The 23002-nt window shown below is 40.3% G+C and overlaps 3 protein-coding genes across 5 annotated transcripts; 2 read left to right on the top strand and 1 right to left on the bottom strand.

Moving 5' to 3' along the window:
• Positions 1-3: 3 nt before the first annotated feature.
• eps8l1b (EPS8 signaling adaptor L1b) lies at positions 4-9569 on the bottom strand. Its single transcript, XM_068304942.1, has 19 exons — positions 9435-9569; positions 7969-8020; positions 7702-7860; positions 7468-7617; positions 7276-7358; positions 6138-6250; positions 5868-5914; positions 5641-5770; positions 5448-5536; positions 5297-5371; positions 3942-4090; positions 3204-3348; positions 2535-2578; positions 2340-2448; positions 2113-2238; positions 1847-2003; positions 961-1126; positions 637-769; positions 4-364 (listed from the first exon to the last, which is right to left on the bottom strand). The coding sequence occupies exons 2-19, from the start codon at positions 7996-7998 to the stop codon at positions 278-280; spliced, it is 1992 nt and encodes a 663-aa protein (XP_068161043.1). The 5' UTR covers positions 7999-8020; positions 9435-9569; the 3' UTR covers positions 4-277.
• Positions 9570-11142: 1573 nt separating this feature from the next.
• On the top strand, positions 11143-18537 carry LOC137588214 (sodium-dependent neutral amino acid transporter B(0)AT2-like). 3 transcript variants are annotated; one of them, XM_068305149.1, is made up of 13 exons: positions 11151-11214; positions 12148-12339; positions 12922-13135; positions 13494-13651; positions 13832-13952; positions 14063-14238; positions 15063-15173; positions 15261-15502; positions 15609-15789; positions 15867-16068; positions 16148-16307; positions 16404-16566; positions 16727-18537. In XM_068305149.1, exons 3-13 carry the CDS (start codon positions 12922-12924, stop codon positions 16973-16975), a joined length of 1977 nt encoding a protein of 658 aa, XP_068161250.1. In that variant the 5' UTR covers positions 11151-11214; positions 12148-12339; the 3' UTR covers positions 16976-18537. The 3 variants fall into 3 exon arrangements, with proteins under 3 accessions (XP_068161251.1, XP_068161250.1, XP_068161249.1); XM_068305150.1 differs by lacking the exon at positions 12148-12339 and having other exon boundaries at positions 11143-11214; XM_068305148.1 differs by lacking the exon at positions 11151-11214 and having other exon boundaries at positions 11454-12339.
• Positions 18538-19079: 542 nt separating this feature from the next.
• Positions 19080-22178, top strand: LOC137588849 (uncharacterized). Its single transcript, XM_068306154.1, has 5 exons — positions 19080-19206; positions 19673-19810; positions 20328-20544; positions 20627-20767; positions 21943-22178. Exons 2-5 carry the CDS (start codon positions 19727-19729, stop codon positions 22176-22178), a joined length of 678 nt encoding a protein of 225 aa, XP_068162255.1. The 5' UTR covers positions 19080-19206; positions 19673-19726.
• The last annotated feature ends 824 nt before the right edge of the window (positions 22179-23002 follow it).

The raw sequence follows: 23002 nt of genomic DNA on the forward strand, positions 1-23002 counted from the left end.
ATGATTTTAAATATAATACATGTAATCTAGTCCTTACCTATGTGGCAGAATGACATGAGAACATTACAAATACTGTATTTAAATGATAATCATTTAATTTTGACAGTTCCTTAAATTACTTTCTGATTTGCACCCAAATACTTTCACTTTTAGACAAAATGACTTGACCTTCATAACACCAGTCTTCAGACAGGACTGAAAGATCAAGTCAACACGTTGGTTCTCTGGCAGATGAAGCACCAGAACACAGTCAATCGGAAAGTTTTCCTGCTTCTGTTCACAATGTGCTGCTTTCCAGCTTCAGATCCACCTTCATTTTCTGTTTCTCCATCACCGTCTCCAACTCTGTTGCTCTGTGGGCGTCCTGTTGAAGGATGAGACAGATAGTTGTGTTATTTTAGAGCGAAAAAAATGACTTTAACAAGTTACTAAAAGTGCAAGGCAAATTAGAGACTTGATTGACTTTATAACTGGCTGAGCATACATTAAAAGTGACTTTTGTTACTGTTATATGACAAAGATTTACATTGCCATCTACTTCCTTTTTGTTGTTGTTTTGCTCTTACAAAGGCTTGAATGAGGTGTGTAGTGTTGTTAGAGGTAGAGATATGCACCCTCGATCTGCGTTTCATTTACCTCCAGCATTGCTTTCTGCACAGCGACCTGGCTGTACACTCTAGAACCCTCATCCGGAATCACAGATTGCAGCTCATCCTTGTCGAGGGAGAAGAGCTGGGCGCCTGTCAGCACTCCCAAACACATCGCAGTCCTGAGGGATGAAATAAACTTTGTAACCTCCAAGTCAAAATCTGGACAGTTATGAATCTCCTGCACTGATCCTTTGCATCATGATAATTTCATTCCAAACCAGATCATGGATAATGGCAGGAAGTCACTGGTTAACTAGTCACACTCCCCAAGGGTAAATAAGTCTGGAGGCAGCAACCGACCGACACTCACGATTCGCTGAAGCCCTTCTCTCTGAGCCACTGGGCTACCTCCTCCGGAGGAGAGCTGTAGTCCAGAGGAATGGAGGCTTCTGAGGAGCGATGGATGACCAGAGGTTTGTTCAGATTGGGCTTTCCATTGGTCAGCCTCTGGAGCAGCTCGTCATTCACCATCATGGCTGAAAGGATAGTGAGAGAAAGTATAGTCACACTGAAACTTTATGACAAAATAATAACAACAAAATGATGAGACACAAGACAGAACGTATTCAGTACAACATCGAGTGCGGGTTTTTCCACATATAGAGCTTTATTTAATCAGGCTTGCTAGGGTTAATTATTCGAGGGAGGTTTCAGTATTTTTTTTTTATTGAATACACAACAGTTCAGAACAATTACAGCTTTAATACGAAAATAATTTATTTTCTTTAAAGCTGCTATGAGAATAAGACATGAAATTGCATGACTTTTGAAAAAATAATTGTGAAACCCTAACCCTAACCCTAACCCTAACTAATTGGTTGCATAGTAACACAACAATTTACGGGAAATTTAACCCACCTCATTTAACTTGAAATGAGGGTGGTTACACTTCAAAATGATCAGAACAACTTGATTTTAAAATATAAGCTTTATAATAAGGCGGTTTTTATTTATGTTACAATTATGAAATAAGAGAAAAATAAAAGTTTCTCTTTTTATTCAGGGTGAAGCTAATCCTCCCAACTCATCGGAGTTTGTTGGTTGAACATAATTTCATTAGAAACAGTATTAAGTTAAAAGAAAAAACTGCTGCTAACAGCATGAATGTTTTTGTCCGGACGCAGCTTCTGTTTTTAGTTTGTCCATCCTTGACTCACAGTCTAAAATCACACCACACACAGTATACCAGGTGGTACCTTTAGTATCGGTGTCATCCGTGACTGGCATGTTTGGGCTGTACACTGGTAAGCTGCGTGGGCGCTGTGGGGACTGTGAAGGGTACTGGGGTGGAGGAGGAGGAGGGTTCGGTGGGCCTACGGGTACATTTTTGTCGAGGGGAGGTGGAGCTTGAATCTGCAGGATTGTGAAACAGAGAAGAAATAACTCACACCAGAGAATATCAGGTGACAACATACCTTTTTGTTTTGTGTCATTTTTGCTGGTATGTGCATTGCTGCCTTACATTAGGGGGCCTGCTGGTGACAGGACTGTCTATGTGTGCTACAGGTTCCAGGATATTAAAAGGAACGAATCCCACCTGGTTGAAGCGATTACGACACTTCCACCAGCGTTTGGATGATTCAATCACCTGTCAGAGGAAGTAGGTGTCATTTTTCATGTGATGGGCAGCTTGAACACACAATAAGCACATGTCACTGTGTTCTTACGACAGTTGATTGTATTCTTTACCTCAAGCTGTTCCCCTTGCTGCACTGAAAGCTCACTGCTGTTCCTGGCTATGAAGTCGTAGCTGCAGCTAAAGAGTCTCTCTGGCCCTGGTGAGTTTGAGTGTCCATCCCTGCAAAGAAAAGGAGGCAACCAGTGTTCATGATGTTGGGGTTAAACTGTTGAAGCTAATTGCTTTGCCTAGTAAGCGTGACCTACATTTCATCACTAGTGCGGGTGCTTGGTCTGACTGGCGGCTGGTGCTGTTGTTGGGGAAAACAAGATGGACATTCAAGACTGAGCAGAGTTACACAAGCAAAAGAAAGAATGAGAGAGAGAGAGAGAGAGAGAGATAGCCAAAGGGTCATCATACAGAGGGGAAGGGTGTGTTTCTGCTTTAAATACAGTACTAGAAAACAAGCAGCATTAAATGTAGAAATTTCTCATTAAAATTACTTTGTGATGCAATTATTTAATGCAGCGATCTTAAAAATATGTCACAGACTCAAGAGAATCTGGGAAAATAGTCAGTCCACTAGTTGGAACTTTGAAAACAGTACAAAACATCGACTTTAGAAACGATACATAAATACCAGCCTTTTCAAATACAGTATAACACTGCAATGATGTGTGTAAGTGTTATGTGAAACTTTATAGTCAAACTTCTTTTTTTGGATTTAATAAAGCACAAAACCTGCAGCCCTAAACATGACAGATACCTACTGCATTCTGTTTTATAATTTATACTTGATATTTATGTATTCTTGTGTGTCTATTATTATGTTCAGTCCCTGTGTTGTGCTTATACACACACTTTGATGACTGTTTTCTCCTGACCCACAATGAAGCCGGTGACGAAGTCGTATAATGCGGGCAATTATTCTGTACCGCTTGCTTTTCTTGGATGTCTTCATGTTTGTGTTGTGACTCAACCGGATCCTCCCAAACCTGCCCGTCCACCCTCGAAGCTTCCGGCTTCCAGCCGTCCGAGAACACGGGGGTGTACGGCGCTACCGGCCCTCTGAGCTGAGAGCTGGGAACACAAGGAGTCACTGCCAGTCAGTTTTCAGGGGTTACCATCAGTGTGCCTGAAGCTGTGAATGCTGCTAAACAGTTAACAGCTGATTTTAAATCTGCCAGAAATAATTTTGATGATACAGTAATTAACACCTTCACGTTACGTCATTGTCATGCCTGAGAAATCACTTGTGTTGAATGTGGCAACAATACTTATCATGTTGACTGGATGGAGAGATTTAAGGTAATAGAAATTCCCATTAAAAATGAATGTTACTGACCATTTTTACTAGTATGTCAAGCAAAATTTCACAAGTTTAATGTTTTTGTGCATTAGACAAAGAATCTCCATCATAGGAGCACTGAAGCTAATATTTAAACATATAATACTGATGTAGACACATACTTTAAGTTGAATTCATTGACAAAAATCCAATTAATCCAGTAAGAATATAAAGCACTTTAATTACAACTTTTCCAGGACATACATATGGTAAAATATCTCAGGTAACAATAAATTTAAGTGGGTCATTATCCTTGAAAACCCTATTTTGTGCTGCTTGAAAGGTAAACACCAATTGACTATGTAATCCAGGGACTGGTACTGACCGTGGAAGTGTCCAGTTGGGACCCAGAGACGACCACAACTGCCTCTCCTCTTCATTCAGGTTATCTTGTAGCAGGGTGATGGCCGAGCTGGTCATAGCAGGGCTGGACACTGTGGCTCCAAAAGCTGGTCCTCCGGTAGTTTTAACCATCTGCATACAAACACACACACACACACACACACACACAGACACACACACACACACACACACAAAGAAGGTAAAATACACAGTGTCAAAGAAATGAGATTGTGTATATCCATTCAGGCAAACGAGTATGTGCAAATCAAACACACCCATCCCACCCTTTGATTCTCTGGATGTGATTCAGGCCTGAATAGAAGAGACCGAGCTTCAAACATCAGACAAAGCCACACCTTAAACTATATGTCTGCTTTAGAGGAGTAGCAAGGTTGCATTTCTGTTGTGACTTTAATGAGAGTTCCTTCAACCAGGAGAGATGGTGATAAGTGCTGCTTTTTTTTTTTTTTAAATCTGATAGCTCATGAAAGTCAGGGAGGGACAAATTTTGAAAGGTGGAGCATGTCAGATTATTTGAAAGCAGCAGGAAAAAAAACAAAAACATATATACATATATACATATATATATATATACACATATACACACACACACATGAGAGAGAGAGAGAGAGAGAGAGAGAGAGAGAGAGAGAGAGAGAGAGAGAGAGAGAGAGAGAGAGAGAGAGAGACTGCTTCATGTTTTGTGGTGTAAAAGTACGCAGCAACAACCCGAACACAGCTAAACACACCAGATTAAACAAATACTTTTATCAAGATTACCAAATAGGACAAAACACAGGTCGCTGCCTTGTGTAAATAGTTCAGGGACATTACTCAACAATCCAACAACTTTCCATTATTTTGTCATGATACATGCTCTGCAAAGCTTAACTGTAGCTCAACCATTATATTCAAGTTAACAATTAAGCTGACATCTATTATTATCTCATTAATAAAACACAGCCAAACACATCACAAGTCACTTGGACACTTTTACAGCTGTAGAAACGAGAGAGGCTACTCCAGTGAAATCAGAGGCTATAGTCAGATTGTCCTCTCCACTAACGGGGAGGACGTCTGTTCATAAGGACTACAGTCTCAATGCTTCCTTTCTTACCCCCTGTAGGAGACGCTGGACCAGAATGAAAGGAGAGGAGATAAAGCCAGATCACATTTCCTGACTGCCCTAATCTGCACTGGATCCTTCTAACCCAGCAGTGTCCTTAGTTTTTAGGGTTTTCCCACATAACCTTCCTAGACCTCCTGACTTCCACTGAGGGAATGTTAAAGTGTAGGAAAATATTTTTTCATCAGATTCAGCCTTTCAGTGTCACTCACCATATCCAAAGGTTTGAATACATGGTGAACGAGCTCCTCCGATGAAGGATTGGAAATGGTTGATTTCAGGTGGGCCTGTGATGATATAAATAAGAGACTTTACTATACATCACAGAAAGATTGCAAAAAATGAAGTCAAGTGAGTACACACCAGCAGACAGAAGCAATATTTAAATTTTTGGAAGATATCGAAGAACTCCTCTTCCAGTGGAGGACGAGCCTTTAAAGTGAGCAAATCGTCTGTTGTTAAGAAGGAAAAGACAAGAGAACACGTTACCCATGATGCTGTGTGGTCATACATCTGTGTTGTTTCAGTGTGGAGAGACATTATCATGCAAGTTTACCTTCAGCGCTTTCCTTTTTACTCCTCTTCTTTTTCTTTTTCCTCTGATTCAGCACTATTTGAGCCTCCGCCGTCTGCTGCAGCTTGGACATGAAGTTCTCGATGTCATCAAAGCAGTGATTCAGAATCCCCTGAGGAACGCAGAACCCAGGTTATTAAGCCGCTCTAATAAGAGTTTCAGCCAGATGTGACTTAACAGGTTTTTGATGGGTTGGTAGGAAGGCATACCACTTCTCTCTCTGCTCGCAGGAAAGCAATGTCAGGCTCACCGTTCACTGTGGCACAGGAGAGAAGAGAATTCAGTTCATCCATTTTCATTCGCGGCCCCCGGTCTTTGCTGCGTTGCCTGCCCCCTTTGCCCTTGAAACCCACCCCCTTACGCTTACGCACACAAAGCCAGCACTGTGCTCCTGAATACCTCTCACTTCTTCCTTTCCTCCCTTCTAAACATGTCCAATAATTTTACAGATTAGGGGTCTTTTTTTTTTTTTTACTAACCTCTGAGTCCTGGGTAAGGTGGAGGGTTGGCTGGTGGGGCATGTGGAGCGAGATGGGTGGGGGGATGTGGAATTTCATAGGGGTCAAACATCTCTCCCCCACTGCGAGGTAGCCTTGAAAAAGGAAAGGAGGAATTTAACCCAGTTAGAATCACAAAACCTTGTACTGCAGCCTCTTGTTGGTGATTCCAGCGCCAAAAGAAAAACCCCTCAGCCACCGGGAGCTTTATACGCAGGTCCAACAATACATCCAATCAAATAATTTTCATTCTGGAGCTCGCGTTGGGGACTTCTTACGGCAAGAACATCCTTGATCGACCCACCACCAATAGACATAATCTGATCCCTCTGAAATTCCACCCAGCAGCCCTCATTCCATGAAAGTACAGTAAACAGTCTGACTGTGCTTTCTCACAGCCTATACGGCACACAGCATCGTGCTTCAGTAGAAATGTTCCTTTTTTTTTCAACAAAGCAGGGAATAACATATTAGCTTGCAAAAACAACAATTAAGGATTTGGATGAGGTGAAAAACCTTCATGTTTGCCTCGTCTTACACACATTTATACAAAACATAAACACTGCATGGCGCTAACTCAAACCTGCGTATCATTTACAGTCGGTGTCTGTCTGTCTTACCCACCTGTGTCTGTCCTTCACACGCCTTTCAAAGAGAACTTTTTCTTTTTAAAAAGGTGATCGGTTCAGGACCCCAGCCTGCTTAGTGCCACCACGGCTGTTCTGCCTCCTCCGCTCACACTCTGCTTTGTGTCACAATGGCCTTGTTATCTCTGTCACACCTACTTGAGTTATGAGGAAACCAGTAAAACAAGTCTCTCTTCCTCTCTCTCTCTCAGGTGGAGGGCAGCTGCTTTGTATCGGCGGAGAATCAGATGGTGTGGCGGCAAAATAAAAGCTAGGCAAACAGCTTAATGGGATTTGAGCCTGATTTTTTGTGGGCTATACAAAGTTGACTTTTTTGTTTCTATTATCTAACTGATCACCGACCTCTTCTATTAAAATTCGAGTGCAAATACACACACACACACACACACTGGGGAATCAATCCTTTTAAGACACAGAAATTATTTTTTAAATTATTTAAATGTTGTCTATGTGTTTTGACACATTCACTCTACCTGAGGTGGTCCGGGAGATTCTTACTCCTGCTTTTGGAGGAATCTGAAACCGCCCTAGCGATGTCGTCACAGATTTGCTCAGCCTGTGAGGATAAGAATTTGGATGAATCACTGGTAAAACTTTAACATTCAAAATGACCCACTGAGTCAGGCAGGCCAGACCTAGAAGCTCACTCCAGTGTTATTACTCACTTTCACAGTCTCACAGTTAAAGAACTGGATGTCCGGCTTTGACTGATCTGCACTTTGGCAGACCAGCAGCAGGAGTGATGGGAAATGCTTTTCTGTGTTAATGGCATCACAGCGAAAGATGGATGTGAAGGAGTACTTCTCCAGCTCGTCCTGCATGAATTAACAAAACATTTACATGTATGAATCGCTAAAATTACACCATAAACTATTCACAACCTACAAACATCTTCTCACCTGACTTTGTATGTCTCGAAGGCGAATTGCATCTGCTCCAACATCCAAGTACATCTGTTGGCTCCAGAGCTTTTTGTTCTGAGCCAGAAAGGAGAGGCGTGCCTGGGCCTCCTCCACGCTCCGCACGTCCCCATCCTGGAGCGAGAACGTCAGCAGATGCTGAAACCATGAAAAGGAGCAAAGGATGAGCAGAAAAATCTCTGAGTGAAAAGTCAAAAATTAAAAGTGTAACAAAATTAAGAGTAATACATAGTGGATACGACTTACATCAACAAGATATCTCGATATGGTGTTCATCCTTTGTCCAATGTGCAACCATCTTTAAAAAATCATACAGTTGAGATCAAAAGTGTTATGAAGAAGGTCAAAAAGACATTTTATTCCATTTTTTTTGCTGGAAATAAGTCAGTCATGCGGTAAAAGAGGAAAGAGGAAGTTATTTGTAGCTTAACTTAGTCATAATGCAAAAATGTAGCTATGCACTTGCTGTCTTCAATCATCTGCTCCAGGTCTACTGGAAGATGTGTATGTACAGGTATTGGTTTCATGTTTGGGTATTAGCTCCTTAGTGTATGAGTTAACTTGAGCGAAATGAATGGACTCCTCATTGTGGTATCACTGACTCAGCTTGCCCAACAGGCTTTGGTGTATCCTTTGTGGTGATGAAACCTTGAGGATTCATCAGGTAAAGAGGTGGCTGCTTTTCAGGACACCGGGTCACTACCCTGTTCATTCAAACTAGACAAAAGTCCAGAATATATCTCTTTAAATTAATACACCACACATTTATTTTATCACTCTTCTGAGCAAACCAGACAGTTTTGGGCCTCTTCTATTCCCAGCACCATATCATGTCTGCAGCTGGAGATTTAATTCATTTTATTTCAGTATATCTGACAGCTGTGTGTGTAAATGTGGGACATCGAGTATTTTTACTTTTAAATTTCAGGAATTTGAAGGTATTTTCTGTGCATTATAGAAAATATTCCTCTGTTGTTTTTTGATGATTGCTTTAAGTGATCACTAAGAGAGATAAACAGTAAATAGAACTCGTAAAAGGTCAGAAAACAACAGTTCATCAGCTCACAGATTTAGATAATTCCTCTGGTGTCGCTGGTGTTGTTTTACAGATGGCAGTCGTTTAATATAAGCAGTGTTTTCTTTTAACTAACTCCCAACCAATAATTGTGAAAGCAACACCCTCAATCAAATGTTTTCTTCTCCTGTCTGACTTTACGCCAGCGTCTGTCTCTTTGCGTCAGTCACCTGGGAGCACAGTTTGTGAGTGAGCAAACCGCCCAACCAGTCTGACGAGAATACAGTTCAGTCCTCTGCCACCTCATTCACTATCAATACTGGGATCACCGGTATCAAAGGAGGGCTTCTGTCAATACACTTACCAAAGACTGATTTTAATCAAATTGTCTCCATTAAAAAAGCATGTTTGGGTTGTAATTGAGCAATATAAAAAATATTTTTGCAATATAGACACCATTCAGTAAAGTGTAGCTAAAACATTTGACTTAATTAAACACACATAGCATTTTGACACTCCAGCATCAGATAGAAAAGACTACATAGTAAGTATAACAAATTAGTCAACATGCCACAATTTCACTCATTCAAGGCTTTTTCTCACATCCAAAAACTTCAAAGAAACAAGCTATCTAAATGTTACAGTTTCTGAAAATTATATATACTGATGATCGGAAAGAGATGTTTGGTTAACTTACCGGTGTCGATAAACTTTATTCCATATGCTAACAACAGTGTGTGTTTAAACAACGACAGTAAAACCTGTCCTGTGTCTCCGGCCCCTAAAGTTTCTCACTCCTTACTCTGCTCGCTTTGGTACTGAAAGAGCTTACATAGCAGAGGTGTGTCACCTTGTGCTGCCCCGCCCAGTGTACTGCTCCACCTGAGACAAAACCCTTTACTCATGATGTCACCTGTTGGGACACACTTAAAAAAGAAATACCTGGGCAATGGCTGCAACTGAACTACTACTCTGAATAGCAACATATCCAGATGAAATATAGGTCAGTGTAAATTTTAAGACAAAGTGAGGTGAGTTCATTTGTTTGCAACATTTCAACAAAGTTTTTTCAGAAAATAAAAAATGCCTCGAAACAAGAATGTAAAACAATGTGAAATGCATTTAGAAGATTAAAATAAACTGTTATGGAAATAAATACATTCGTCAAAGTTACAGCAAAGTGAACTTAGTAAGTTCTGTAATTGATTCAGTGCTAAAGGCTGTGTGAAACATAAGTGAGGAGATCCAAGAACTGGTCTGGTGTCATCCACCCTCCTGTATTTATTAAGGATTCTGCTTTTTTTAAAAATTTTAATCATTCATTCATTGTCTGTTGCTTCATCTGCTGTATTATTTATTTTTGACAGATACATGTCAATGCACATTACAATAAAACATCAATCGAAGGTAAATGCATGGACAGGTTTTTCCAATCTTGCTGATGCATGACTTGTTTAAATTTCTGGTGGACTGAACAAACATTCCATTTCTTTTGAAACTTGGACTATAAAGTACCAATAGTTCAGTGTTCCTGGCGACGAGAAAAAGCACAGTTGAAGTCTTGGGGGTGGGGGGGGCTGGTTCAGTGTCAGCGGTCAGCAGCCTCTGTTGCCATGGGTAACCCCTGTCCTCCTATATAGAATACATCAGAGTGGGTTGAAGGAAGTCAGTTATTGCAAACCTTTACGCTGCATACATGTTACCTGATGCTCGGGTAACATACCTCTGTGAGTCAGGAACCGACCCACAACACTTTATTGAGAAATTTAGTCCAATTTTGGAAAGCTGCGCCAACAGATACTCATCCCGATGGAAATTTGCGGGATGCAGTTCGATGCCACAAGAGGGCTGCAGATGACTGAGTTTGAAGGCAGAGGAAGTTACCTGGTCCAACACAATGAGGAACTACAACACATATAATCCAGCTGAGAGCGTCTCAGATAGGAGTGTGGGGACTGCATTTAACCTGACAGTCTGGTGAACTAGGTCACTAAAACGACCACGCAATTTAATATCTGGCTCGAAGGGTGACAAATATGTAAAAAAAAAAAAGAAAAGAATAAAATGTGAAAAGGTTGTCACAGTCCACCAGAAAAAAACTTCTCCCCATTGGGAGGGACCGTGCGCATTTATGGGGTCCATCATCAAAAACACTTTTGACACTTAAATATCCTGCTTATATGCTCCAGTGTGGTTTGGCCTGCCTCTAACTGTATATTCGTGACAAGTCAAAACAAACAAACAAACAAACAAATAAAAGAAAAAGAATCACAATGCGTAATGCGGGGCTCATTGAGTTTTAATACTGAGGCGTGGGGTGTCACATTTCATAACAGTTGTAAATGGAAGGTGAATTGTCGCCATCCCGTCCACCAATAGAGGGGCAAGGCGGAGTTGCCGAAAGGATACTACTGGTCATTTGACTTAGAGGACACCTGGGACAAGTGTCAAGGATATCACCTATTTGAGACCACAAGGTATTTAAAAGTTCTTAAAAAAATACAAGCTGTTATTTCCAATAGCATAGATTGTGATGTTTTTAACGGGATAGTAGTGGTGTTATAGACTCCTCTTTTCATGCGCTTCTAAAACAAGCATACGTGGCAGAGATCGCGTTTAAGAAAGACTTTCTGTTGCGCTCCAGGGAACCATCTGAAATGTCAGCGGGACTGCAAGAACCCGCGGTAAATAAAGATAGACGGAGAACTTTAGCGCTAAAACAATGTTTTTCCAGAACCTGACATAACACTCACTGGTAAAATGATACAAGGAACCACGTGAAACTGTGCTTCATGATAGGAGGAGTTGATTGCATCAGCTTTGTTTTCATGATTTAAAATGAAGCAAAAGACAAAAATTATCAAGTTAATAATGTCCGTCATTCTTGGTGTAGAAAGGGAGTATGTGCCACGTGTTAATGTTGATCAGTGAGTCAATTACGTCTTGAAAAATAATGTTTTGTCCATCATAGGCGATCGCTATTAAGTAATAAAAGTCTGTGAAACACGTCGGAGGGGTCCCCACTTTCATTTTTTACTAAATAACTTGCCGTCTTTCCACATTCATGTACTGTATATTACGCATGAATCGGTGCTAAGAGACATTCACGGGTCACTCGAACTTCATCTTGGATGTGCGATGTCACGGTAGTCTCTGTGATCTGTTAGGTCTATTCGCGTCGTAGGTGTAGAGTTTTCGAGCAGCCCTTGAACTCACCACTGTAGTAAGAGGGGTGGAGCCCATTGTGTTGCATCACGCGGAAGAAAACCCAAGCAAGCGAGGCCAAGTAGTGAGAATGTGGTGTTGTCAAGGGATTCCCGCTTCATTTGTGTACTTTATGAGTATATGAATGGCCGTTATATCAATTAGACGTCTGAGGGTACGTTCTTCTTGTGTTACATTATATTTAGAAGAGGAAACTGAAGAATAAATTGGGTCGTGCGGTGGTTTTCCTCCGTTTGGGTCGTTCTACCAGCAACTACACGTGTTAGCTTTATTGTGGACAGCCGTGAGAACGCAGCGTTACCCCCACATCGTGCTTTATCTGCTGGATCCGGGGTGTCGTCTATCTCCTGCTGACAAGAAAAAACTTCTCAAACCAGGTCAGTCTTCTTCATTGGAGGCGCTCCTTGCTATTGATTCAAGACAACGATGCAGGATCTGGTATCATAAATGCTATTAATGAACCAACATGTTTATTACAGTTACGACTTTAGAGAGACAATGCTCATTTAAGGACTTCGTTTATTATCTGACAATGTCGGTAATTGGATTGTTAAACCACCGCTTTAAAATATTAAAGAAATGAGCCTTTGTATTTTCCATTACCCAAATTCTCAAAGTAATCTGAAACATGTGCAGATATGTTTGTTAGACCCCCACTATTATAATCCGGGATTATTTTACACGTGGGTTAGAAAAAGAAGAGTTAACATGTTAGTGTTTCCTTAAGTAGTTCAGGTGGTGGCTGTAAGTCCTTCATGTCAAGCAAAGCATGTTGTAAAAAATTTCACTTCAGCAGCTTAAAAGTAAAAAAAAAAAAAAAGTTGAATGAATATAACATATTTTAAATAACTTAAATAAATAGCTAATATGAAGACTCAAATGAACGTAATGATGTTAAACCTGCATAGTCTATGACTTTGATGCAAAATAAAAATCCATTTGTTTTGTCCTTGTTTCAGATGGAGAAGCAGCCGTTGCCAGCAGACGATAACAATACTGCAGAGTCAGAGTTTGGAGGCTACGCTGTTGAAGACGGGCAGCAGGACTCCTCTGAACCTGCGGCCCGAGATGGGTGGAACAGTAAAATAGAATACTTTTTGGCTCAAGTTGGATTCAGTGTTGGGCTCGGCAACGTCTGGCGCTTTCCTTATTTGTGCCACCAAAATGGAGGAGGTGAGTGCTTCCTGTTACGACTTTCACCACGAGCCCATGTTTTTCGAAGTTTTTGATTTCTAGTGGGAATAGTCAAATGGTAATGTAATTAACGTTCACAAATAATGAACAGATTTAAATGATATTTTTGTTTGAATTTTCTTAAAACTATTTGGCCTTCATGAAACTTCATGCTGAGCGTTTAGCACAACAAAAACCAAAAGTTTTGAATGGATAATGCGTTTCTATCATAAGCGTTTTTTATTTATGATTTTTTTTAGTAATTGCAGTTTAAAACAGGACCTGCTGTTTTAAATTGGAGGTGATCTTTCAGGTAGCATGCATTCCCTGACCGAGTGCCATCATCTCTTCTCTCCAGGAGCCTTTCTCTTCCTGTACGTGCTGCTGATGCTGGTCGTAGGCATCCCCCTGTTCTTCCTGGAGCTGGCGGCGGGTCAGGCCATCCGACAGGGCAGCATCGGAGTGTGGAAGTTCATCTCCCCCAAACTCATAGGGATTGGCTACTCCAGCTGTGTGGTAAGAAATTATTGGATAATCAACCCTACTTGTACGGTTAGTTTTCTTTTTTCACCGTGTCCTCTTTTCAGTCAGCTGTATTTCAAACACCTTCCAATATAGATAATGTTATTTAAAGTTATTCCAAAAATCATGTGTTTTTCTTCCTGACTTGGTTATTCTGATCTCAATTGTCCTCAGGTTTGTTTCTTTGTGGCTGTCTATTACAATGTGATCCTCGCATGGAGTCTTTTCTATCTTGGGAACTCATTCCAGCACCCTTTACCTTGGGAAACATGTCCAGTACAAGATAATGTAACAGGTACACACAGAGAAATAGATGTCAAAACTTGATGCTAATTGTACTTATTAAATTGTTATCGTGTTAGAGACTGATGACCCTACTTATTCCCCCCCCCCCCTTTAAACCAGTAAAAGAATGTGAAAAGAGTTCCCCCACGTCATATTTCTGGTACCGCAAAGCTTTAGACATCACAGATTCCATCGACGAAACAGGCTCTTTCAACCCTTACATCGTCGGCTGTCTGCTGGCAGCCTGGACCATTGTTTGCTTGGGAATGTTCAAGGGCATCAAGACCTCCGTCAAGGTAACAGTGATCTACTGTGGCTACTCAGAGAGTTGTGTTTACCCTCAAAGAAGCGGTTTTAAAAAAGTTTAAATGTACCTTATTCCAGCTAATGGACTGCTTATCCCAGACAGTTACAAGACAAGTTACATCACATCACGTCTGTGTAATGATGTAGATCTAGGAAAATGATGATTGGAAAATTGACGTTCCAACACGTCTTTCCCCCTGGGCCTGACTGCTTCGATGTTCTTAGTCTGGTCTAATCCAAGTCATGTGTTAGGCTTAGATTCCAGAGTTCATTGTGATGGAGTCTCTGGAGTTTAACATTTAAGCATTGACTCATCCCAGTTTATACTTGTTTTTCCTTAAACACATCAGCCACTTAGTATCAGGTGGTTTCAATAAGATTTTAAATAGCTATTTTGTCTTCTAGACTAAAATATAAAAACAAATCTCCTATGGAACCATCCCACAGTCATGTTTAGAATTTTTCCCCTGTTAATCTATGGTTCCAGAAATATGTTTTCTTTAAAGTATACTGAATTAAAATAAACTGAAACAGGAAAAAAGAAAGATAGCTGACCAGAATTGCTATTTATGTAATGATTGTTTTCAACTGAAGCAATAGATAACAAGTGATAAGTTTGTTAATCTGGGACCACATAATTTTTTTATTATAATCCTATGAATTGTGTTACTTTTACAGTCCTGGCATAATCCTCTGAAAAAAACAGGATTTTTGTGTGTTTCAGCCAAATGTGTTGCTTTCTCAAGACAAAACTTAATCACTTAATGTCTGCCCCTGGTAGCTTTTTGATGCTATGATATTTTCTCATTTCTAGGTGATGTACTTCTCCTCTATCTTCCCCTATGTTGTCCTGATCTGCTTCCTTATTAGAGGACTCATGCTGGATGGGGCTTTCGAGGGAATCACCCACATGTTCTACCCAAAGGTATCAGAGAAAATATCTGGTCGAGTGCAAACACATCCAGAAGTGAATATTTCTCTGACACACTTTATTCTTTCTGCTAATTCGTAGCCAGAAATCTGGGCCGACATTCAGGTGTGGAGGCAGGCAGTAACGCAGGTCTTCTTCGCGTTGGGCCTTGGCTTTGGGTCCATCATCGCCTACTCGTCTTACAATCCTAAGAACAACAACTGCCACCGTGACGCGTACACAGTCTCAGCTATAAACTTCCTGACTTCTGTGCTCGCTACTCTTGTGGTGTTTTCGGTGCTTGGCTTCCGGGCCAAAGGAAAGGTCATGGAGTGTATCAAGAGGTATGTCTGATTCTAGGGTTTCTGTTTTTGTTTTTTTCCTCAGATTGACGTCTTCTTTCATTTACTGTATGCTACTTGTGACATTATTGTCTCTTTCTTTTGCTAGTAATTTGAAGATAATGTCAGATGAAGTCCACAGAGGAAATGTGGACAAAAACCTGATTCCAATAGACTTTTTCAATAACGGCACCATGTCTGTAGAGAGCTACAGTGCCTGGTTCAAACAGAATGGAAGTACATTCCCGGGTAATTTAACAAAGTGTGACTTGGAAGAAGAGATGAAGAAGGTAACTAATGTGTCTTTGCTTAGATGGACCTTGTTGTGTTTGATGTGCTGTGTGTAAAACTAAAACTGTGTCCTCAGGGTGCAGATGGCACAGGCCTGGCCTTCATTGCCTTCACAGAGGCCATGTCGCTCCTGCCTGGAAGTCCCTTCTGGTCGGCGCTGTTCTTCCTCATGCTGCTCAACTTAGGACTCAGCACCATGTTTGGAACTATGGAGGGCATCATCGCCCCACTTACCGACCGCTTCAAGGTCTTGGCCAACAACAAGACCAAATTCACAAGTAAGCTTCTGTTCCTCTTGTTATTACTGACAAAAGTGGTTTTATCCTAATATGTCTTTTCTGCTTTATTTATTTGCAGTATTCAGCTGCATTGTTGGCTTTATAATCGGCCTGCTGTTCACCCAGAATTGTGGGAACTACTTCGTGACCATGTTTGATGACTACTCTGCCACTTTGCCCCTCATCATTGTGGTGGTATTTGAGACCATCAGCGTGTCGTGGTTATATGGAGCCGATAGGTGAGATCTTTCTTGCAAATATTACTTCCCTCTCTTCAATTTTTCAGTCTGGTCTATGAAAATGGGCAGATTTTGAATGTTTTTGTGTTTTTGAAGATTCCTTGACGACATTGAAGAAATGCTGGGCTGGCGTCCCAGTGTGATCTACAAGTACTTGTGGAAATACATCACCTTACTTGCTATGCTAGGGATGCTGACAGCCACAGCGGTTCTTATGTTCATCAAATATCCCACGTACTTGGCATGGAACCGAGAAAAGGTAACATATCCGTCTGGAAAATAAAACATAACGGGTTTGCTTTTGTTTGATCTGGAATAAAGCGAACTGGTTGTTTTATCACGGTAGCTCCATGCTCACTTCCTTCTGTGAAGGTAGTAATTGGTGGTGAATGTTCTTTTAATGATTCCTTTCTTCCAAGGCGGTCGAGGAGCACCTGCAGTACCCTGGCTGGGCTCTGGCCATGCTGTCTCTTCTGATCATATTTGCTTTGATGCCCATCCCTCTGGCCTTGATTCACGGCCATTTACGGGACAGAACAAAGCAAAGAGCCAGAGACACAGAGATTGGTCAGTATCGCATTGTCAGCACCGATGACAAGGTTGAAACCCCCATGACTGACATGTCCAGGCTGAACCAGAGAAACGGGATGGCTGACTCCTGTTCATAAACTGTGGACGCTGTTACACATTGGAAATGATGGACCGTTAATGCGCGCACACACACACACACACACACACACACACGTAGATCTGACTGTAATTCCACTTGTGTGTTCCTTCAATTTATTGTTAGACGTGTTCTTACTTCAGGTATAAGCATTTTAACATTTTTATCACATCCCTTTAGCTCAAACCCCAGCGACCTCCGACTCGTGTGTGTTTGTGTACATGATAAGATATTTAAAATGCAATACAATCCAGTAAGTCGCAGGACTCACAGTTGGTCTCCATTGTGGGATGATGTAAAAGCTAAAAGGAACAGCTTTGACGTTTGCATTCAGCCAACCAGGAAACTGAACTTAACCTCCTAGTATCCACCCTAAGTTTACACTCTGACTTTTCTGCCATTAACTCTAAAAACCCAGGTCAGCCTCACAGCCATGAGTGTACCTTAAAAGCACCAAACCCTGCCTTGCATGCAGGCCACTGAGGTGGATCCGTGTTACACCAGATTGATATCCAACAGCTGATACAGAGTCAGTAGTGCAGCTTTTGGCTTTATCTTTATTGTCTATTATCTTTATTGTCCATAATCAGTTAATTTTTATTCGTTGTGGTATCAAGTCAGGCTCGAGACACGTTTATTCTGCTGTGTTTGTTTCTATGATGTTTTTCTGTTTCTATGATGTTTGTCTGATTCTACAATGTTTGTTTTTATGATGCCAGAAAGCAGCGCAATCAGTAGACTCCTACAGAACTGTTCATCCTGCTGCCTTGTTTATTTATGTTAAATGTTAATTTAAGCAAAATTGTTTTGTCGATGTGTAGATAATACAAAAAAAACTTTTAAGATATAGTAAAATATGTGAGATTTCTCAAATTTTTATATCTGCATGCATGCTTTTGAAAGGTTGACTTCTACAGAATATATGTTCCATTCTTGTTTAGTCAAGCCATAAAAATGAATGTGCCAATCATTCATTCATTCATTTATTCATTGAAGACTTATCCAAAATGCATGTCATGGATTATGCTCAAACCCATCCCAGCTGAATTCGGGTGAGAGGCTTTGAACACCTGGATGAGTTGCCACATCGTTGCAGGGCCTACATTGCATCTTTATATTTTAGTGGATGTACTTTTTAAAAAAATTTTTATTTCATTTCACTTTTGCTTTCTAATGATGCCTTCGTAGTTCTGTGCTTCTTTTTTGTTAAGGTGTATTTTTAAATATTGACAGTGAGTTGCTGTAAAAATAAATCAACATTCAATTTTTTGATTGTTTTTAACTAAGGGGTTTCAAATTTAATCAGATTAAGTTTGAGTACATATCATTCCAATATAGTGTCATTTTAAAAAATCAGCCTAAATCAGTTTCACTCATCAGTAGTATAGCTACTCTTTGTATATATTGACTATAAAATGTAGTTCTAGGTTACAGATTAACAAAAGACTTTTTTATATATATTAACATGTATAGATTTTTTTTCTTTTTAAAAAAAAGTTTTCTGTATCTGAATGTAAATAATTTCTACATTTCAAGTGTTTATTGTACAAATGAAATAAAGTATTTGCTGGTAAAGTGAGTTCTTTTTCATCCAAACCTCTTGACGTTTTTAATGCAGAAGGTTTTGTTGTATCCTGTCACTTAGAGCACTCGAGTCATTTCAAGGTAGTCTCGCTAATCCGGACTGCTTTTGAGAATATCAGCCACCTGAGTTGTCAAACACTGACTCACTGATGTAATTTTTTTAATTTTCAATTTCTTCCATATAACCATTTGGTGGTTATGAAACTAAATATGTGGATACGCTTCAGGACATTTCTACAGCAAAACACGCCTATCGTGTGGCGCTGCCCATCTGCACCTTTATCTGCCTGGGAAGTTAAAGCATTGCTGTTTGTCTAGCAAGGCTTGGACTAACAGCTGTGTTCAAGAACAACATGTAGCAGCAAAGTAAAGATCAGCGTGTTCTGACCTGGGTTTTGTCCAGATTGTGAAATGTTTGAATCCCAACTTTTATAACTGATTTCAGCTATTTTAAGTAATTAAAAAAAGTCACATAGGCAGGTGGTTTAAAAAATGATTACTGCGTTGCTACCACTGGTGTATTTCTTTATCTTGTTTTCAGCCTCGTCCTTACCAGGCCGTGCACATAGGAGTGGAACACAACCTGCCCTTATGGAAAAAACAACTCCCAACTAGTCCGCTCTACGTGCCAAACGTCAGAATGTCAAGGTTAGATGTTGGAAATTAAGCTTCATTTAAAGGAGAATGACAGTGAAATATTCAACCAAAAGAAAATGAATTTTTTTACTGATAAATTCTAATTATCAGGATAAATAGAGCATCCATTTGCTTGATCATTAGCAGGTGAACAAATTCATGATTATGACAAAAACAATATTCGTCTTTCCACAGAAAAGAAATTGTGCCATAATCATGATCAAAATAATTTTGCATGTTTCTTTATTTTTATTTTGAATGCATCATGTCAGTGGGAGCTCTGTTGCTCCTGTGACGCTTGTTCTCTGCCGAACGTCTTCATTTGGTTTGCTGTTGAATTAGATGGCTGGCACACAATTTCGAAATGTAAAAATAAAACTAATAAAGATTAATCAGGTTATTTTTATTTTCTTTATCACTTCTTTCTTTTGTCTCAACAAGCACTGTGATCCATTGACTGTTTAAATGTGTGGAACAGTACTCAGGTGTCCCAGTGGACGTGTTGGGAGTCTGGGGAGTGCAGTCGTCTTGGATGCAAACTCACATAAGTGAGCCAGAGCCAGAAAGGACACGACCAACACCCGGCAGGAGAAGCATGAATTCACTTTGGCCTCAGGTAAAAACAAGTCTAGATTGATTTTAAATGTTACAAAACAGATAATCAGTTTATGTGGACAATATTTAATATAGTTCATTTGAGTAGTTTATAATAATGATGAAAAGGGTGTGGTATGTTTTTGTCATGTTTGTATGGAGGGTGGATTCCACCTCTCCTTCACGCTGTTTACCTCCCTCAGGCTGCCTTTGTATGGTGCATCTCTTTTCTACAACAGACCTTGAACTCACCGTAGATTGGAATAAAACCACACTTAAAAAACTATATGGAATTATTTTCATTTATTGCTAATGTCAGATAATAATTGATTTATAATGAAAATATAGCCTGACTGGATCAACACACAAGATAATTAGCATCATCAGCATTTAAATTTAAAGTTTGTTTGTTAGTTATATGTTTAAAAATCTTTGGCAAAACACACTTTAACAAATGCAAACTTTACCTTCAGTTAGTAGGTAACTGTAATACTTTCACTAACGTATTTATTCTTATTTGTATTTATTATGTGCACCAGTGTATGAGTGACATGACGGGCCTCGCTGCTCTCTGCCTGCTGCTGGTGTTTCCACTGAGCTGCTCTCAGAGCACCCTGCAATCTGAGCAGAAGGTCAGCACACATCAGGTCCCGGCTGCTGCACCTCCTCCTGCTCCACATCCTTCTCCTCCCCCACCACAACTGCGGAACCTGCTCAGGAAAGAGGAAGACACTAATTTAAATACAAAGCAAACATGTATGTCGTGTAGAATAGTTGCATTTAAGTATCAACACATTTTAGTCCAGTTTTCACTCACTCTGACGGCCTGTATCCACAGACGGAAAAGACGATGCAAAGGTAGGCATGTTCATCGCCGCCTCCATTGGAACCGTCGCGCTGATGGCTGCAGTGTACTGTATCTACAACAAGTTCTACACCAAACAACAGTACCTCCACACTCAGCTTGATGACGACTCAGGTATTACAACATTTTTACTTCCTCTGAGGAAGTTGAGCTTTTATCTGTTAGTCTGTTTGTTTGTAAGATTGCATAGAAAAACACGGGGCAGATTTTCATGAAACTTTATAGAAGGGTTGCTTATATGAATGTGTATTTGGATGGACCTGTAATTTTTTTTCCAGTCATTTTCATTTAGAAGATGGGTGTCTTTTCATCACCTCCATCTATTACAAACTACCTGATAGTTTAGTTTGGTGATGCAGGAAAGAAGAACCCATTTAATTTCTGCAGAGGATTTGGATTTAGTGCCAGATTCTGGACTTTAATTTTACTTTTTTTAAGTCATGCAAAATAAGCCATGCACAAATAGTCACACACAAACCACTAGACAGATTGTTATGACAGTGAGTGGGAGGGTGGGGCATGGGCCAAAGAAGAAATCATCCAGCTTTGGAGTGTATCTAGATAAAGGATCAGATCCATGAGCATCTGCCACTTTACCTCTACCGCAATAAACAAGGCTTTTAAAACTATATTACAATCAAATTTGCATAAATTGGAGTGGAGTAGAGTTCAATTTAATCAAAAGGGACTGTTGTGTTTCGGCAGAGGATTGAACTCTAAAAAAGCCCGCCATTCTTTTCTAGTTATTGTTGTTATTCATTTAGTCTATTTGTAAGGCGATATTTATTTTCGGCGATTCAAATAAATATCTTCTTAGGCTAAAAAGTGTTATCATAACAAGAAAACTACAAACCCCGTAGATGTATACAGATAAACTTTTCTCAGAGGGGCTAAAAAAATTAAACGGAAACCATCTTCTCATAGGCAGAGACTAATTCCATTCAGAATAATTTTAACACGTTAACATCTGATCTCTTTTCTCTCTGGTTTGTCCATCATTTGTTGTCAAGCGTCACAGGAAAGTAGCAAACGTGTTTCATGTTTATTTTTGTTCTAATTCTTGGAAGTAGTACCAGCACAAATAAATTATGTTGTCTGGTGTCGCTAAAGAGTAGAAACACAAAGCAGACATATTCATACAGTTACCTAAATACACAAACACTGATTCAGGGACCGTTGCTGCCATGACGACCAACTTTACTATGCTCTATGCCTATACTGTCAGCTGCTAAATAGTTTACGTCTATAACTATATCTAGAAATGTGAAGTTAATTTTCTCCGTCCACAGATTTGACCACAGACCCGATGGACCCTCCCCCCATGTTTTTTCACACCTCTGCTGACTCCAGTACAGCTGATGTGCGTAGAGCTGGTTATGGCTCAGTCTCCAGCACTGCATCCATCATCTCTGTGCCACCCAGCCTGTCTCCCCCTCCCTCAGCCATGCCCTTCCCTCCTCCTTTCCTCTCCTCTCACTCTCTGAGAACGATATCGGCCAAGGATCTGGAGAAGAGCTGCATCTGATGGCTAAAGTCTTTACCATCATTAAGAAGTAGTAGACCTTGGAGTGTGCATTTGGCTTCTTTTAGACACACCAGGCAATGTCTTCTTTTCGTTTTGCATGCAAGCTTTGTTGAATTGACAACATATCAGTTTCAGATCTGCAGAGTAGGAATGCACACATAGCCCTGTCAAAATCAAGGTCTTTGAATTTTGCTGGTAGGATGTAAAGAGAATCCTGCTGTGACGTGAAAACTGACGATCAATACAGTTTCTCTTTCCAGGAAACTATGTCCAAACTTTTGACTGGTACCTCATCCACTTAATGCAACTGTCAAATAGTTAAACATTATTAACCTGACGGGACCATCCATAATCACAACAAGATCTGCCTGCAATAAACTGTTGTCAGTGATCACAAACATTTATGAAGTATAGTTTAACCTCATCCATCTTATCTGTAGTCATCCAGTATACAGTATATGATAGAAGAAATAAACATGAGATAAAAGAAATGTTTCTGCTCACTTCTTGTTGATATGATGCAAAGCAGAGATTGGACTCTTGGACTCTTCATGTAACCTTTAATTATGAGTGGAATTAATATCTAAAGGACATAGAATTATATGTCCACACTAAAAAGATGATTTTTTTTTTTTTTTACAACCTAGATGTTTGTTTGCACCTTTTTTGCTTCCTTCATTCATTCATCTTCTGCTGCTTCATCCGCCGTAGCGGGTCACGGGGAGCTGGAGCCTAACTCAGCTGGCATAGAGCGTGAGGTGGGGGACACTCCGGGCATGACGCCAGTGCACCACGGAGCTACACCCAAAGACGGACAACCATGC

This window comes from Antennarius striatus, chromosome 21, assembly GCF_040054535.1.
Source record: "Antennarius striatus isolate MH-2024 chromosome 21, ASM4005453v1, whole genome shotgun sequence".
Classification (NCBI taxonomy): Eukaryota; Metazoa; Chordata; class Actinopteri; order Lophiiformes; family Antennariidae; genus Antennarius; species Antennarius striatus.

Coding starts and splice junctions, on each gene's coding strand:
- eps8l1b (XM_068304942.1), bottom strand. CDS start 7,998: ATGAACACCATATCGAGATATCTTGTTGAT. Junction 2,449..2,534: donor ACCCGCACTAGTGATGAAAT/GTAGGTCACGCT, acceptor TTTTCTTTGCAG/GGATGGACACTCAAACTCAC. Junction 1,127..1,846: donor GGATGACACCGATACTAAAG/GTACCACCTGGT, acceptor CTATCCTTTCAG/CCATGATGGTGAATGACGAG.
- LOC137588214 (XM_068305150.1), top strand. CDS start 12,922: ATGGAGAAGCAGCCGTTGCCAGCAGACGATAACAATACTGCAGAGTCA. Junction 14,239..15,062: donor GCATCAAGACCTCCGTCAAG/GTAACAGTGATC, acceptor TCTCATTTCTAG/GTGATGTACTTCTCCTCTAT. Junction 15,503..15,608: donor GTCATGGAGTGTATCAAGAG/GTATGTCTGATT, acceptor TTCTTTTGCTAG/TAATTTGAAGATAATGTCAG.
- LOC137588849 (XM_068306154.1), top strand. CDS start 19,727: ATGCAAACTCACATAAGTGAGCCAGAGCCAGAAAGGACACGACCAACA. Junction 19,811..20,327: donor TGAATTCACTTTGGCCTCAG/GTAAAAACAAGT, acceptor TATGTGCACCAG/TGTATGAGTGACATGACGGG. Junction 20,545..20,626: donor TTTAAATACAAAGCAAACAT/GTATGTCGTGTA, acceptor CTGTATCCACAG/ACGGAAAAGACGATGCAAAG.